Source organism: Dunckerocampus dactyliophorus, chromosome 10 (assembly GCF_027744805.1).
Source record: "Dunckerocampus dactyliophorus isolate RoL2022-P2 chromosome 10, RoL_Ddac_1.1, whole genome shotgun sequence".
NCBI lineage: Eukaryota > Metazoa > Chordata > Actinopteri > Syngnathiformes > Syngnathidae > Dunckerocampus > Dunckerocampus dactyliophorus.
Genome location: NC_072828.1, coordinates 18,318,493 through 18,335,531, shown reverse-complemented (window position 1 = coordinate 18,335,531; position 17,039 = coordinate 18,318,493). Strand labels below are relative to the sequence as shown.

The window sequence follows — 17,039 nt, the reverse complement described above, 5'->3', positions numbered from 1 at the left end:
ACAAAAAAGCAGGAAAGGCAGCCTCAAAGACCCCTATCAATACACAACCTTGCACTAAATTAATACGGCGGGAACTGAATGAGAAAATAAAGTTTCACATATAAAACCAGTGTCAAAATGCCAGATATTGACTTTTGAACAAAAACAACCCAGACATCATCACAACAGATATGTGTGCGTGTGTGTGTGTGTGTGTGTGTGTTTCAGAGAGGACGAGAAAGAGACTGTGTGTATCCTGTATGTATTGAGGGTGAAGATGCACAATTACACTGTCACAAAAGCAATTACTAAACAATACATGCCAGCAGTCATAACAGTTCAGTGGCTCCGATGTGACATCATCATCGCAGAGTTACTCGAGACATGGACGGTATAAGCATTATATATTCTCAAATATAAGCATTTATATTTCTCTATACATTGATAGTTAGTCTACTTGAAACACTTTCTTTTTATGAGTTGCAGTATTCAAACACGAGCATGAGTATTTGCTGCTTTAGGGATATATATATATATATATATATATGAATATATACCAGGGCTCAGGTATGTGTCAATGTGATATGCAATTGATTAAAATATGTAATCTCGATTAATTGCATTTTGTCCAGAGTTAACTCATAATCGCAAAATAATTAACAATTCAATACAGTGTACCAACGATACGATTTGATTCGATATGATTCTATGATTACATTTGTCAATGTAGATGTCAATCTTACCTTATAAAATAAAGAAGCAAATTGTATAAAAGTGTCATTTTTACAGTATTTTTGAATATGCAAAAGAGCACATCATATCCCTAAGCATGCTGTAAGGCAGGGGTCCCCAACCACCGGGCCGTGGGAAACATTGGTGCGATGATAACAAAACACACACACACACACACACACACACACACACACAAAAATTAAAAATGAAATAATTTGTAAAAAAGTACATCCATTTTTTGTAAAGGAATCCAAATTTTGGAAATATGTGCCATTGTTTTATTCAAAAAAATAATATATAGTAGTAAATCCCACAAATTTGCATGTTTAATGAGAGTGGCGACTTGTTCCACTTTCTTCCACGGTCCTTGACCGCACCATTTAACTTTGCAACGCATCTTCTCCCATGATGCACAGATAAGACTACTTTACTGTATTTTTCTGGTTTTTCTTTCACCTCATATTTGGTCCCAAATGCTGATACCATGTGGGAATGCATAAAGGTAAGATTTGTTGACCTTATTGAGTGCTAATGTATATACTTGTTGGTGCACCTTTCTGAGAAAAACAAGTACTGGCGGATGGTGGCTGTCATTATTCATTTAGTGCTTTTGATTTGATGTTGCTCCCGTCATAGTTTTGCACAATACATAATAAATAAGATAAATCAGATCGCAATAATGTACGTATGTTAAGTATGTGTTGAAAATGTTTCCCAATGACCAGCTCATGCGATGCTAACGCTAGCGAGAGCTAATGCTATTTGACACAAGCCCCGAAACCAGTACCTTCTCTCTTCTTCCCGGCGACGTACTTCGTGATAACTCGACTCACAGCAACACAAATAACTTTGGTCTTGTCGAGAGAAGCATCTGCCAGGTCTGTGAAGCTGAATTTACCATTCAAAATCCCATTTTCTTTTCCCATTTCTGCTCAATATTTGTTCCCGCTTCTGGCTTCACATTAGCTGCCACGCCGCTTAGGTTCCTCAAACTACGGTGTGGGCCGAGGGTCAAACAGGACGTGCGTTATTAACGCATTAACTTTGACGGCCCTAATATATACCATTAGAATATATTGCAAATGACCCTCCGCATACACGTGCCTTATTAGGTCAAAAACATGTTCAAGTTTCATACAGCAGCTTAGCCTGGTGAATTGCATCAGTGTTTAACAATAGAATCTTCCCACATAGCTTTCACAGGACACAAAGTTGATGACGTATTTGAACCGCAGACTGTAATTAAAAACAGGTTGTTGAAGACTTTTGTCCTAATATGGTATCTTGAATCACTGCTAACATTACATGATGCGGTGACCCAGCTGAGACTCAGCAACCAATGTTAAACTAATCGAAGACCACAAATTCAAGCTAGCCCTTATGGGAGATGAATACGTTCCAATAAAATGGCTTTTCTTGGTCCATCTTAATAAAGGGAAAGAAAAGTAGGATGATGATACTATATGACATTACTTTTTCTTTCTTACAAATTTGGACCTCACAATAAATACATTTGTCTGGAATGTGAAAATGTCTGATGAATGAAAACCAGAACGGAAACAGATGTGGCAGAGGGGGAGTCTGCCAACACAAACACAGTCACAGGCTTTCATGCTCACATCCGTTGCTATTTCCTAGAAATAGTTGGAAAAGCTCAGTGGCCTTTAAGCCCCAAAGAGCTTTAGTGACATTTGTGATGAACATTGAGTTTGACTTGTTTCTTTTACATGTCAGATATTGAGTTTTTTAGGGCAGCACGTGAAAAATAAATCAGCTAATGTTTTCATTTTATAAGAGAGCAAGCGTCATGTCTACCAACCCAAAATAAGTAATGAATTCATTTATAGGAGTGCATACGTAACCACGAAACGGCAAAACTCGGAACGGTGTTAACCCAGGATAACCTGTTTATCAACAATAACGGAGATTCGAATCCAGATCTTCCTGATCTCCTGACCAACATATTAACCACTAACAATGATAATTTGTTTGCCAATTATGATATCTACGTAATGAAGGGAGTTGTAGATTTATTTAGCAGCGTGATTGACTGAAGCAATGGTGCAAATACAATCTCGAGAAGGCAAAGAGCAATTGCCCTACACATGAAGGCCTCACTCCCTCACATTCTGATTCCGAGATATGGCGCTGGGATACACACTGACAGGTAAGAGTTATCATTTGATCTTTCTCTTGGTCCCAGCTCCCGGGAGCAGCTTGACCTCTTCCAAGTTGCAGCTTGACTTGGGGTTTGGTATTTCCGCTCGTTAAAACAAGTTGATATAACAATCTGACTCCACAACTCTTATCTTGACAAACAAACCTCTTATAGTCTAATGCCTAACTTGTAGACATACTGCTTAAAATGTGTGGTATACAGTTTAATTTATACAATTTACTTCCTGATCTATATAAGCATATGTTTCTTCATAGTTGGGATGTCTTCAGTATTAATCTACAAAGATCCACAATTAATTGTTAAAGTTCAATATGCTCCATTGGGTTGCTGTGAACAGATGCCGTGAGAGAGCGGCAATCATCTAGTGACGACATAACATTGTCAATCATCGTTTTAGTTCTATTCTGTTAATTCTATTCTGTAATCTACAACAGTTCATACTAGTCCTGTGACTGACTACGACCAGTCCAGGCCGAATGCCGCTTCACGCCCCGAAGTCAGTCATTCGGAATCGGTCTTTTCAGTCCTGCAGTGCTATCAAACCTTGGGTTATGGAGTAATGAGGGATACAAAAGACTCAAGACAAGCAGCCCCAGCAAGTATTATGTTTCCTGTGATGCTGCACGTGTGCAACAGACAGGTGGCTGTGCGTGTGCCCGTGTCTACGTGCTTCCTCGCATGGATGATCACATTAAATGGCCAGATCCTGTCAGGATTGCATTAGCAGGCCTTACAGCTGCTTGATGTGAGGGAGGCAGGAGAGAACATTCACTGATAAGCAGGTTAATGTTGAATGAAGCTCTTCTCAGGCTGGGAGTCTGAGGTTGATCAAGCACGTGTAATATGGCTTCAGGCAAAAAAAGATGCCCAATGTACAATCATCTGTCTTGCTATACATTACTGTATATACCAACAACACGTTGCGTATTATAAACAATAAACTAATTGAAATAGTTACATGTACAGTTACATATACAATAGAAATAGAAACACAATAGAAAACAATAGCGATAATTTAATGCTACATACTGTATGAAGGTGTAAGCAGGGCTTTTAAGAGATTAGTGCATAGAAAGAGTATAGATTAGAAACGAAAGACAGAGAAAATGAAAAAACTGAAAATATAATAGCATATAAGTACATGGGGTCACTGAGATAGCCAAGCTTTGGTTTGTTTTTTTTGTTTTTTTATGGTTTTAAATTAACAGGAAGTGAGTTTGAAGGCCAGCGCCTCTCATGGGGAATCCAAAGGTGCTTACAAAAAAGCAGGCTCCATCTGAGCCTGCGCTGGTGGGTCTACGCTGCACACAGTTACAACATCACTTTCGGAATGTCCAGATGAATGAAATTGATAATTGTTCAAATATTGTGGAACATGACAGCAACAACCTTCATCTGACGGACTTATTGTCTGTCCGTGGGCTAAAAATGGCATATGCTGAGAAGACTTTGACGAGTTTTGGTGTGATGTGGAGAAAGAATATCCTAAACTGGGAAAACATGCGCTGATTGACCGTTTGCCTTTTGGTTCCACTTATGTGTGTGAAGTGACCTTCTCAGCTTTGACACACATCAACACCAAGCAGAGGAACAGACTGCTTATGAAAGACAAGCACGCTCAAGTGTCTCATTAAATTAGAAATGAAAAGAAAGTAAAACCGCTATAGTGAGTCAGAATATTATTTTTGTGAATTGTTTTGTCGATGATTTTTACATTTTAGATGCACGTTTAAAGGGGACTTATTCAAAGGAGATCCAGTTTTTTACAGCAAATGTTATGAGTTACATATACCAATATCTTATCTATTTTGATTTTGTATTCATTATTTTTTTATTAATTATTTATTTTCAAGGTAACATATTGATTTTTATGTTTAATTAATTTGAGTTAGAAAGAAGAAAATGCCTAAGAATTAAAAGTCCAAATCAAGGAGTTGAAATAAAATGATTTTCATTTAATGATCAGTTGTGTTACATTCTACTTATTGAGAATTATCAACACGTATGAGTGATTGGGTACTCATGGTATGACAAAGGCTGTAGGGGTACACAAGACAAAAAAGTTTGGGAAACACTGATATCAATGACCTATATTGTGCTTGAAGAAGATGTGCATGATGCAGTTTGTGCTCATGAAGCAGGAGGACCATTCATCGCATCCATTCCATTCTCAGTCCTTAGTTGAACCTTGGATATAGGAGGTGCAATGTGGTTGTCGCACTGGTCATGGAACACTGAAGGATCAAATTGAAGGATCTGAGGCTCCTCAGGGAATGCAGTATGCCTGAATCTTTTTTCCCTTTCTGTAGCTCAAAGCACAAACTGAACTTCTGCTAAGAAGGTCCATTGAGACAAGCTCAGCTGTTTAAAGTCAAAGGGCATTTGCTTTGGATGCCTTTCCACAGGCCACATTCATTGAAGAAAGCGCCTGATCTGCAGCATGTGCAAACAAGTTCATACAAGTTCCATACTTTCATATACACATAGAAAACTCCTCTGATGTTGACGCAAAGGTATGTGGTCATATACTGTACATGACAGAGCTCAAGATAGATTGGATCAAAGGGCATGTCTTACAAGTGTATGCCGTTTGGATCTTGTGTCCATCGCCACCTTCTGGTCTGAGGAGCTCATGTCTCAATATGAAGGGCAAGAGGCCAGAAATTCTTATGCAAAAAATGAGTCAACTATTGTTTGTTCCTGCTCATATACTGTATATGTTTCAGCACTGGACAGCGACATCATCTTCACTCAAAAGAAAATGCCCATGACCACAATTATCATTCCCAGAATGTTTTGACGGAGTGGTCATTTTTAAGTAAGGTAACGATCACCACCATCAGTTCTAAAGTGGAGCTTTTGATTGATTTGGAGAAACTGTAACACAGCATAGTGTGATCAATATTTGAATGAAGTCATATCAGAGAGAAAGACTGAATAGTTTAGAGGACAAAAAGTTCAAGATGTGTGACATGTTGGTAGCGGGTTTACTCTTTTGCAGAGCAGAGAGACCAGGGGCCAAATATACAAAACTGGGTATATATAAGTGTAGAAATCTGTGTACACACAAAAGAGTAACCGTGCATACGCAGTATTTCTGTCAGATAACTCCACAACCGTGTTTTTTCTTCATACACTTCAGTCACTGCCCATGCCCATAATTCACCGTAGATGGCTTCCAACATACACCTACAATTTCCTTTTTTGCATATAAAAGGGTGTGATTTTGTTTCATTTTGAGGACAGATGGTGGAAGCAAGCAAACAACTGAAAAAGGAGAAGCGAAATTTCACAGATTGTGAAAGTCAGGTCATGGTGGATAGAAAGAAGGAAACATTATTTGGAAGTTTGGGCACAGGGAGTAAAAGAGGCAGTGACTTTGGCTAGTTATGAGACGAGAACCCTGGAGATTTTAAAAAAATGGTCCGACTTCAAAAGAAAGGCTAAACGACAGCGTGTGTGCGACCAGACGAGTAGAGGGAACCCCAGTACCCTCGCCACTGGATAAGCGAATGGCCTCGATCCAATGTCAAACTGCCATCAGTGGCATGAATGAGGATGCTGGGACTTACAGACCAAGTACAGTTGGGGGGGAGAAGTCGGTGTGCCACAACTTTTACCTGCCCAGACAAGCGCACGTTCCCTCACTGACCCTGTCCTGGATTCACAAAAAGAAACGCTAAATTCTATTGACAGTGTTGCCACGGAGCTACGGGAATTCCAGGTGGCAGTAAACAAAATCAACTGTACACTAAAAGAATGAGTTAATTGTATGAAAAATAAAAATGGTCAACCCTGCTGATTGTTTCATTAATTCACTACGCAATTGCTGCATCACCTGAAGACACAGTCACAGTCGGGGGGGAGGGGGGGGTCTACAAAGATCAAAGGGGGGGGGTGCATTGGGTCTGGTGCATTCAGGTGAAAAGGGGACGGCAGATTGTGCAACACAGCATAGGCTCACAATTCTGCAGACGTTTACTGGCCGGTAGAGTAATCTACCACCTGTGGCATCCACACTCCCATCTCCCCTTAAAGCAGTGGTTTTCAAATTATTTTCTGTCATGCCCCCCCCAGGGGACAGAAATGTTTTCACACACCCCCGATTTGAAATATTATTGAGAAGCGGATAATATCTGTTTATTAATCTGCACTGTACAGACTGAACTCAAAACTGGAACCAGGAAAATGCAATAAATTGGATAGCAGTGACGCATACAAGCGTATTCAAGAGTCACAGTTTCTTCTAGCACAGTTTCTTCTAGATCAACGTTTCAATACAGGACTCAGTTCAGCTCATTTTTCCAAAAGTACAAGTCTTGGAAAGCAGAAGCGGCACATTAGCCAGTTATCATCATGAGCGAAAAAATCTGCATGGTCTTTGAGACGTGAACATGTCCTCTCATAATGCGAAGGCCATTGTATTATTTGGCACAATCGTTACGCACGTGTGCAGTGACGTTAGTGAGGTTTTAATGACCATGTGAAAGTTGTTCACACCTGCTGTTTTTTTTTCTTTCTTGCTTTTTTTAATTTATTCTAAGCTCTCATTTAACTACTTCCTAACAAAGTGAAATGAAAGAAAAAAATATCTAAATGAAACATCACTCACAAATTCATACAGTATTTATTTTCCTTAATAATGTAAATGAAGGGACTGTGTATAGGCTAAGCATGGTCTGGAGCATGCATACCAGTACGCAGAGTCTCACTGGCCGTGGATTTTTAGACATTTGGATACATGGTAAGTGGCGTTTCTTGTGTACGGTCATGTGTATGTGACTTTATTAGGTACAGGCAAAGTACAAATCAAAAGGCATAGGGAAACAAGTATCGGAGGAAAAAGGTGAACAAAACTAAGACATGTTATACTAAGATTGGTGTTAGGAGTCTTGTAGCCAAGATTGGTAGCAAATAAGAAGGAAACAAGGAAACCAGGAAACAAACTAAACATACCAATGAGAAATACATGACCGTGAGTTCTGCAGCCAGAAACAACAGGAGCACGGCTAGGATACTGTCTAAGTAGTAAGACAATACCTGTACCCCAGAGACCCAGGTGTGCAGGCAAGGTGCTTAAATGCAAATCACCAGCAGGTGAGGCTCCTCACACCATTTAGGAGGAGGGGCCTAAAAGCAAACCACAATCAGAGACAAGACAAGAATGCTTGACCAGAACGAAATGTGACAAGATGGTTATTAAAGTTCGTATTTTTAAGGATAGAATTTAGTTTTAAAGATATTAAATATAATAGCCTTTTCAGAAATCTGTCATTCACTCTAGTCCTAGCCCATAAACTTTAAAACTAACCCTAACCCATAACCCCACACCTAACCCTGAGTGGTGTTTGTGCCACTTGGTACAAAGGTATTTTCCTTAACACAAAACTACTTCAAGGTCCTGGGCCCATTGCACAAAAGTAGGATTCAGACATCCAGGACAAACAACTGAGCTGAGCTCAACCAACCCAAAATAACAGCGTCTGGGCTTAATTGTTTGCACAAAGCCCAAGCCAGGATGAATAGACACTGATTAATCAAGCCAGGTGAAACCAATCCCGGATCAGGGCGCATATGCGGCGTCCTTAACAGAATCACAGAATCACAGATTCACCATGGCAACGAGAGCAGCATACTTTCCCCCAACGGAAGCAGAAATCCTTTTAAGCCCCACTCATTTCTGGTTTATGCCACGCCCACTCCAAGTACAGATACAGAACGTTTTGAAGGGTGGACAGATAGATACAGATACAGTGGCACACTCGCTCATCCCTAATAATAGTCCTGTGCTTAAGAAGCCTGCTGATTACTGACGATGATTAGCTGGGACTGGTACCTCAGAACAAGGGAAAGAGAAATCAAAACCATGCAAAAAAAGGAAATGGATATACCAAATTAAGAGCACAACAAAGGAAATATCAGTGAACAAAGAAAAAAACCCTAAGTCCAACCTGCATGTCATGTGGAACGTGTTTATCTATTCAGTAAGACAATGTTTTACTCCTGTATGTACTATTTACTCTCCATTCTTTTATTATTCAACTAAGGTAGTATTACCATGCATTCTGTACTTATTTGCCAAAGAATGTTTCTGTCTGTAATGCCTTGGCTTGATGTGTGTTGTGGTGGCGACCCCAGGACGCAGAGCGCAGGGCCCAAGTGCACGTAAAAATGTTTATTTTTTTATCAGAAGCAGCACAGGACAAGGCTTCTGGCTGCAAAGAGCAGTAACAAATGCACATAAGGCACAATAAGACGCAACGCTCCGACAAAGGAAGAAGAACGACAGCTGAATTAAATACCTAGCAACGCAAATTCCAGCAGGTGCGTGACAACACGAAAGTAAAACATGCAGAAAACAGAACAGGGCAAAACCGGAAGTGATATGAAAATAAGAGCATAAAACCAGAACTAGAGCATAAAAATGAAAAATAAACGAACTTTCACACCAGCCCCCACACAGGGAGTGACACTGTCAACTTTACACCTTTTTTAAATGCATTCTTTATTACTGAATAAGCTCTCTCTTAACTTTAATATTACACATTTTTATCCTTTACTTTTATCAGTAAAAAATTGATAATGTGAACATACAGTAACTCGGTAAGCTTTGCTTCTTCCTACTTTTTGGACATTTTGAACTGTAAACCTGTGGTGTATTTCAGTGTAAATTAATTTTAGGTGAAAAGTCACCTTGCAAGCCCTTGGACTGTCTCAACCATGAACATGAAATGCATGTTTTTGCATCATGAATGTTCCTGTCTAGGCACCACCAGCTAATTCCTTGTGGCAGTCCCTATCTAGTTTCTTCCGTGTAGCAGAATCGTGGCCTTGAGACAAATCCTGAATCAGTTTGGATTTTAGGAAGCGTCTGTAGGAGTCTTTCTCCATCAAAAGGTAGATCCTCTTCTGAGCCACGTCAAAACAAGACAGAGAGCCGCTCTCAACATTCTGCCTCGTTTCCTCTCTGGTCACCGCATCTAGGTTTACCTTGATAAGACACAAATAGAGGAATATGCTTAGACTGAATGATATTTGTACGGGTTTAAATCAAGTTACATGTAGTAACTGGTTTACTGATTGTACTGCGTCCAAGAAAAAAAAAAAAAACACCTCATTTGGAGCGTCCACAGCCACGTATTGTTGGTAGATTAACTTTGCTTTCTTCTCCAACTTGCATGCTGAAGTGTTCTTGAAGTCCTCACAAGCAACCCAGAATTCCATGTTCTCTTGGCTGAACTCTGACCTCAAGAAGCTGGTAAACACTGCTCGACCATCTAACAAAGACATAAAAGATATAATGGCATTTTACTGTCAATCAAGGTTACAGCCCATCAGATGACAAAGACGAGTTTTAACAATTTGAAATATATGTGAAGTCTTTCTATAAAGCAAATAGATTACTGTTGTGTGTTTTTGGCAATAATTTAACATAAATTTGCGATTAAAATGATCCTAATAAAGACAGTGCTGATAACGAATCAGCTCATGGTGATACTAAAGTATGTCACCCTCAAAAAAACAGAAATTTGGTTGCCTCATCCGGCCACAAATTCGAACCGCAGAGACTTTCGGTTCGGTATAGAGACATATCCATTTCCCACTTGGTACACACGAGTGAGCGACATGAAGTGTGCGTTGAGTCATACGTCTAGTCAGTGAACAAATAAAGTCCTCCCTCGTTTATTGCGTTTAATTGGTCCAGACCCGACCGCGATAAGTGAATTTAGTAGGATTCAATATTAATACATCAAATATTTTCGTTAAAGCATAGAAAAGCTGTTTATGACTTTCTAAATCTGTTTTTTTTTACCATTATTAGAGCCCTGCAGACATGAAATAACACACCTATAGTCACCTTTACAGTCCTATTATTCTTTGTTTACACCCACATTGCTCAATTCTAATGCGCAGGCTACGGGATCACTGCAGGGACATAAGAGACGGCCGCCGCTCATAGGACATAGCGAGGTACCTAGCTAACTAGTTCGTCTCCAATGTATTTGTTAAAAACTTTAAAAAAATGTTTCAAATGGAGACGAGAAGAAGGACAAAGGAGCAAAAAACGTACCACTTCCACACAGAATGGGAGTATAACTTTTTTCATTATGTCATGTCAGAGATGCCATGGGTGAGTCTATACCGTGTGAAGGTAATCTAATGTAATGTCATGTCTTATCTATGTAACATTACTGACACCTAGTGACCAGAATACTAATAATAGTAGTAATAATAGTACTTGTAATAGTAATAATAATAATAGGCCATAGTCAACCACAAAACAGCGACAATTTATTAATGAATTAATTTATGAAAAAACATGATAGAGCAAGGGAGCGATGTTCAAACCTTGATGTAGTGAGGGACGACTGTACAGTGCACTTCCCTAAAAAGAAACGTGTGTGTGGAATTTAGGTGTCCAAAATGCGTCCCGGTGGCCATTTTGCAGCCTGCAGCTCGTTTTTTTTATTGGCCCTTGGCATATTCTAAAAATAAAATTCTATTATATCCATCCATCTATTTTCTAGACCGCTTGTCCTCACTAGGTTTGCGGATATGCTGGAGCTTATTCCATCTGATTTCGGGAAAGAAGCGGGGGACACCCTGGACTGGTCACCAGTCTATATTATTATATATTACACTCATTTGCTTTGCCAGCTGGAACACAAAGCTAAGATGTTGATGTTTTTCTGAGATAGCATAGTGAGGAGTGTCCAGAGTTTTTCCACTGAGGGCATTTTATACATTAACAATTTCATTTTTTTCTCTTTACATTGTGCCTGGTTGCTCTATTTTTCAGATTTTTGCAGTTTTTAAAAATTATTATTACGTTTTATTATTTATTATTTATATGAATGATTATTATATTATATGCCGGCATGGCTCAGGTGATAGAGTGGTCGTCTCCCAACCTGAAGGTCGAAGGTTCGATCCTCAGTCCTCCCGCGATCGTGTCCTTGGGCAAGATACTGAGCCCCCAGTTCAGTAGGTAAATGTGCTGGCAGTGTCAAAGCGCTTTGAGTGCCTTGGAGGTGAAAAAGCGCTATACAAGTGAAACCCCATTTATCAATTAAAAATGAGCCGACTGTCAGCAGTATGTAGGTTTTTGTTTCACTCGAAAAATTATTTAAGCTATGAAGTTTTTTGTTTTGCATTTGGCTCCCTTGTGGTACCAAAAATGAACCGAACCGTGACCGTACGTACCTAACCGTAATTATGGCTGTTACACCCCTACTGTCAATACATCATACTCATGTATTTTAGATGTGCAGTGCACAAATCCTCAGTGGATTCCCCATTTCACAGATGTTACACCCCTCACACTCGTTCATCCATTGTCTATATGTAAACTGCTCACAGGGAAGCTGGAGCCTACCCCATGTGAATTTGGATGACAGATGGACTACACCCTATTCCGACCATCAGTCAATGCTAGGACTAAGGGCAGTAACTAAGGAATTCAGCTTGGGCTATGTGTCAAAGGCAAGTTTGTGAACCACTACGCTAATGATGCCTCTCAACACATTTAGTTTGAATCACATTCATCATGATTCAAAAATGACTAAATATAATATGAACATTTAATTGACTGTATCTTTGACCACAGGAAATTATTACATAAACATTACTGAAAAAACTTCAAGGCAGACTTCTGAAAAACATCAAGACATCCGGTTTAGTGGATGATGTCATGGAAGAGCAGGTCAGATCCCAACTTGTTCCCGAAAGAGCAATGCTCCTCAACACACACACACACACACACACACACGCACACTATCTGTTCAGCACAGGTCACAAAGCCCAGAGGGGCCATCCAGTCGTGCATTGAGACACGTAGCAGATAAGGAGAGCATGAGAATGTATGTAGAGCTAAGGCTATGTGTTAAGAGTATTCGAGGCGGGGACCACATTGTCTAACCAGAATGACGACTTAAAGCAACAAATATGTCATTATTTGACATGAAAAATAAATGTTAGAATTAGAGATGCACAATATTTTTTTTTCAGATAACTTCCTGCTTCTCAAGGCCGACACCGATAACTTTTTTAAATGTATTATTTTTTTAAATGTAGATCTAACTGTAGTTTGTGCACAAGAACAACTCAAACAAAGTTGGATTTGACAAACTGTACCTGTAAATTTGTTCTTAGCCAATATCATGACATCACTGTTATTACCAAAACATTTTTAAAAAAATAGCAGAAGTACAAAGAAGTGGTTCCAAGGGGTTTACTAGCTGACAGCAGCTGGTATCTTCAACGATGGTAAAGGGCTGGTCATCCAGCGCCAAATCACAGATCCCTTTAGTTGTATCTGGCAACATGTTTTCCACTTTTAAAACGCCGGGGCGATAGGAACAAGCCCCGGGGGTCGTAGCAATGCTGGCGAAATGTCTTGCTCTGAAACAGCAACGTTGCACACGATCAACGCCATGTTTGCTTCCAAGTGAGCTCAGGGGAAGTTACGCCAGCCCGTTTTTACGGGTAATCTCTCCTCATTGGAACCTTTTTTTTTATCAGTTAGACGAGCTATTTTTTTTTATGTTAGCGGATTCAGCGTTATTATGTCATAATTCATATTCATGTCTTATCGTCCCGATAATTATCGTGCACCCCTTGATATTATCATTCCGAAATGTGTTTATTACTGACGAAAAAGGCGTAACAAAACAAGAGAAAACTAGCCCAACTATATACTATACTAACACTAATAATACACTTTGTCCCCAATAACAGAGTTGACATTAACTCTTTTTTTCTGTAAATATATAAAATAAATAATAAATATATACTGAATATCCGCGACCCTAATGAGGAGAAGCGGCCTAGAAAATGGATGGATGGATGGATGGATATATACTGAATATAGAATTTCATTAATCAGTACCACAGTTACTGTTTTCAGTACAGGAAGTATTTTCACATTCCTTCATATCAAGAAATTACAATAAATAATTGTTTTGTATGTGTCACACACACTCACTTTCACTGTTCACCACATGGATGAATGATTCCTTCCATCTTTCTACCTCAGCAGCAGCAGCGGGCACCCTGGAAATGCAGAAAACAGTTTTAAAAAATTCAAAATGGAGTGTGGGAAATAAGTATTTGATACCATGACTATTTGTCCCAGAGCGACAGCGATTGCCTGCTATCTTGTATGTATATTTTCCAGTATTACACCAACAGTGGTCTCATTCTCACCAAGCCTCTTGGAGCACATTCCAGTCTTGTGCAGGTCTACAATCTTGTCCTTGGGGTTGTGTGACAGCTCTTTGGTTTTGCCTGTGGTGGTGGAGATGTTTGAATATAGACTGATTCTGTGACAGGTGTCTTTTATACACATAATGTGTTGACGTTACAAATACTGTCCTAGTGGGACAGGACTAATCTGTGTGCTACATTCTGGACTGTTCATGTCTTTTCAAGGAGAAAACTCCCTAGTGATTAAAAAACAAACTTTTTTCCCACTGCATTTATTATTTCTTTTTCTATTGTTGCCAATATTATATTTCCAATAACAATAAATGTAATCAAAATCCACAAGTGCAAATACACGAGTCACGAGCCATGAGCCGAAATGTAAACAGCAGAGATGTGCATGCATGCACATAAAAGAAATCATTTTCACTTCATTTCTCATGACATGTTTCATTGAAAAAACGCTTCATGTAAAAAGTGAATTTAGATTTCCAGTATTACAAAACAACCTTACTTTGAAAGCCTTTAAGAAGACACGGTGACACGTGTCATCAACACTTTTTAAAAGTCATAATATGAGTCCAAAATATCTGTGTGTTTGACTTACAGGCCTGAAGTGATGTACAGCATGTTTTTGGAGAGGTTGTCATGTGACTATCCCAGGAAGTACTGTAGGTGTGTCAGGGAAACGCATGCGAAGGAGCTCGTTGATTTCCAAAAATTTAATTGCCGTTAAAGGTCATTTTAAGCCAATTTAACAAATTCCAATGCTTTAATAGAATGTAAAATATTACAATTCAACTGTTCGTTCTGTATGTCTTGGATGCATTCCATTAAAACAGGCTAGGGATTTTTTTTATATTTAAAATTGCGAAAGAAAGACTGACATATTTCACTATTGAAAATATTTTAAATTTATATGTTTTTTTCATTTCTCCGGGCACCCCGGTTTCCTCCCACATTCCCCAAAACATGCAGGTGAGGTTAATTGGCGACTCTAAATTGTCCATAGGTGTGAATGTGAGCGTGAATGGTTGTTTGTCTATATGTGCCCTGCGATTGGCTGGCTCCAGCATGCCCCCACGACCCTAATGAGGATGAAGCGGTATAGAAGATGGATGGATGGATGGATGTTTTTTCATTCAATGCAAAATACATTTGTGGTACTAAGCACAAAAAAAACTGTCAAGTTGAGATATTTACTGTTAAGGAATACATTTACTATGAGCCCCCGATGTACTGTAATATAGATCTAGTATTTTAGAAAAAAAAAAATCAGAAATGTGTTCTATGTGATCCACGTGTGTGTGGTAGAGCCCCCATAATGTTCCTTTAAGCAGAACAACCAATTGGGTCACTGCCTTTATTTAGATATTAAAGTGTTTGGTCTCTAAGTCTCTATTGTGATCCATTGTGCTCATTGAAGTCAAATGGTATCGACAAACTAAGATGGCTGACTACCTGAGGTTTTTTTTAGTGGGTCCAGTCAAAAGGATGTGTACAGGTTTACTCTACTGGTGGTGGGTGGTAATATTTGGTCATTCTCAGGGGGCACAGGACTGAGTTGGTTCTTGGTGGTGCTGTCCGGTACATTTTTGCTAGGATACACATCCTCACAAAAGCTATTTGCTTTGTAAGCTATAACACAAATCTGACATGTAGGAGGTTTTCCCCTTTATTTATTTATTTTTTTTCAATTGCTTACAGTTGAAAAAGGGTTTTTATCATGTTTAATAACATGAATTAAATGTGAAAACTATCAAAGCAATCCACAGTCTTTAATATGTCTGTATGTGACCCTCATTGGAAAAAGTTTGGACACCCCTTACTTAAGATTTCCCCCAATATGGCCACCTACTGCACATGCATCAATGTAATCGTCTCAGACTTGAAACACAACAAAAAAAAAGGAATGTTGTTCTGACCTTTTTGCAGTGGCTTCATTCTTTTGCGTTTTCTGCTTTTTAGCCGCCTCTTGCGACGCTTGTTTCTGAAGCAAAACGCTTAATTTGTGTTTGATGTCTTTGGCACTGCAGAAAGGAAAAGAAGCGAGTCACACATACAACATTTTTATTAAGTTTGAAATTGTGTCTTGTTGGAAGATGATCTCATTTTAGCAACAAAGCAACACACTTTTCACTCTTTTCCCTTTTCTACATTGAAGTTATTGTAATGCAAAGAGACATTAGTCATATTCATAGTCTTATAGTAGTCGTAGTCTTATAGTAGCTGGCATGTGAAATCACCCTGATTTAGCTGTTGCTTAAAATAGTCTTACCTTTTCAGGCATGTTGCAGGAAGTGTCGCCAGTCCTTTACACATTGTGAAATGTTAGGATCCCGGTATTTTTTAAGAGGAAGGAGAAGCACAGTGTGGTACCTAACAGCAGAACTCTTCAGTTTAACACAGCATGCAGATAGTGTCTCCACCCACAGCGGTGCACACTGACAGAAATTCAATCTCCGCAGCCTGGGGAGTGAGGGGTGGATTCAGAACAATGAATGACAAATGCCTTTTTAGTCTTTGCTCTTTGTTTTGTTCATCATTAGTACTAGTAACTAGATGATGCAATGCCAGTAGACATTGTCTGTGATTGCTGAAAGGCTGAAACAAAACGAAATGCCGAATGAAGAGCCGAAACTGGACTGAAAAGCTATGGAAATGTGTACGGTTGGCAACATTACACCTAAACAGGAACTGAACTGGCACCCTAGCACACTATGATGTCATGTCAAATCACATGAAAAAGGTTTCAGCAATGGACACATTTGTCAATTAATCAGGAAGTAATAGTTTCACAAACTAAAGCATAGAAATATGCTGAAATGTAAAATGAATTTAAGAATAGTTTGGGAGCTGAGGTGAAGCTGTGCTGAAATGCTGTTATAACAAGCATTTCAAGACTGAATGTATAAACCAATGGGGCATGTAAACCCCAGCTCAATCG

The 17,039-nt window shown here is 39.2% G+C and overlaps 1 protein-coding gene across 1 annotated transcript; it reads right to left on the bottom strand.

The window, feature by feature from the left end:
- Positions 1-7,552: 7,552 nt before the first annotated feature.
- Positions 7,553-16,517, bottom strand: LOC129188756 (regulator of G-protein signaling 4-like). The gene is made up of 6 exons (XM_054789723.1): positions 16,371-16,517; positions 16,018-16,122; positions 14,096-14,176; positions 13,875-13,942; positions 10,004-10,167; positions 7,553-9,880 (listed from the first exon to the last, which is right to left on the bottom strand). The coding sequence occupies exons 1-6, from the start codon at positions 16,412-16,414 to the stop codon at positions 9,653-9,655; spliced, it is 690 nt and encodes a 229-aa protein (XP_054645698.1). The 5' UTR covers positions 16,415-16,517; the 3' UTR covers positions 7,553-9,652.
- Positions 16,518-17,039: the final 522 nt, after the last annotated feature.

Bases quoted from the DNA above. Each gene is read 5' to 3' on its own strand.
- LOC129188756 (XM_054789723.1), bottom strand. From the start codon at position 16,414: ATGTGTAAAGGACTGGCGACACTTCCTGCAACATGCCTGAAAAG. The intron at 16,123-16,370 runs GTAAGACTATTT...TCCTTTCTGCAG, and splicing joins CCTGCAACATGCCTGAAAAG to TGCCAAAGACATCAAACACA. The intron at 9,881-10,003 runs GTGTTTTTTTTT...TGTCTTATCAAG, and splicing joins CTGTGGACGCTCCAAATGAG to GTAAACCTAGATGCGGTGAC.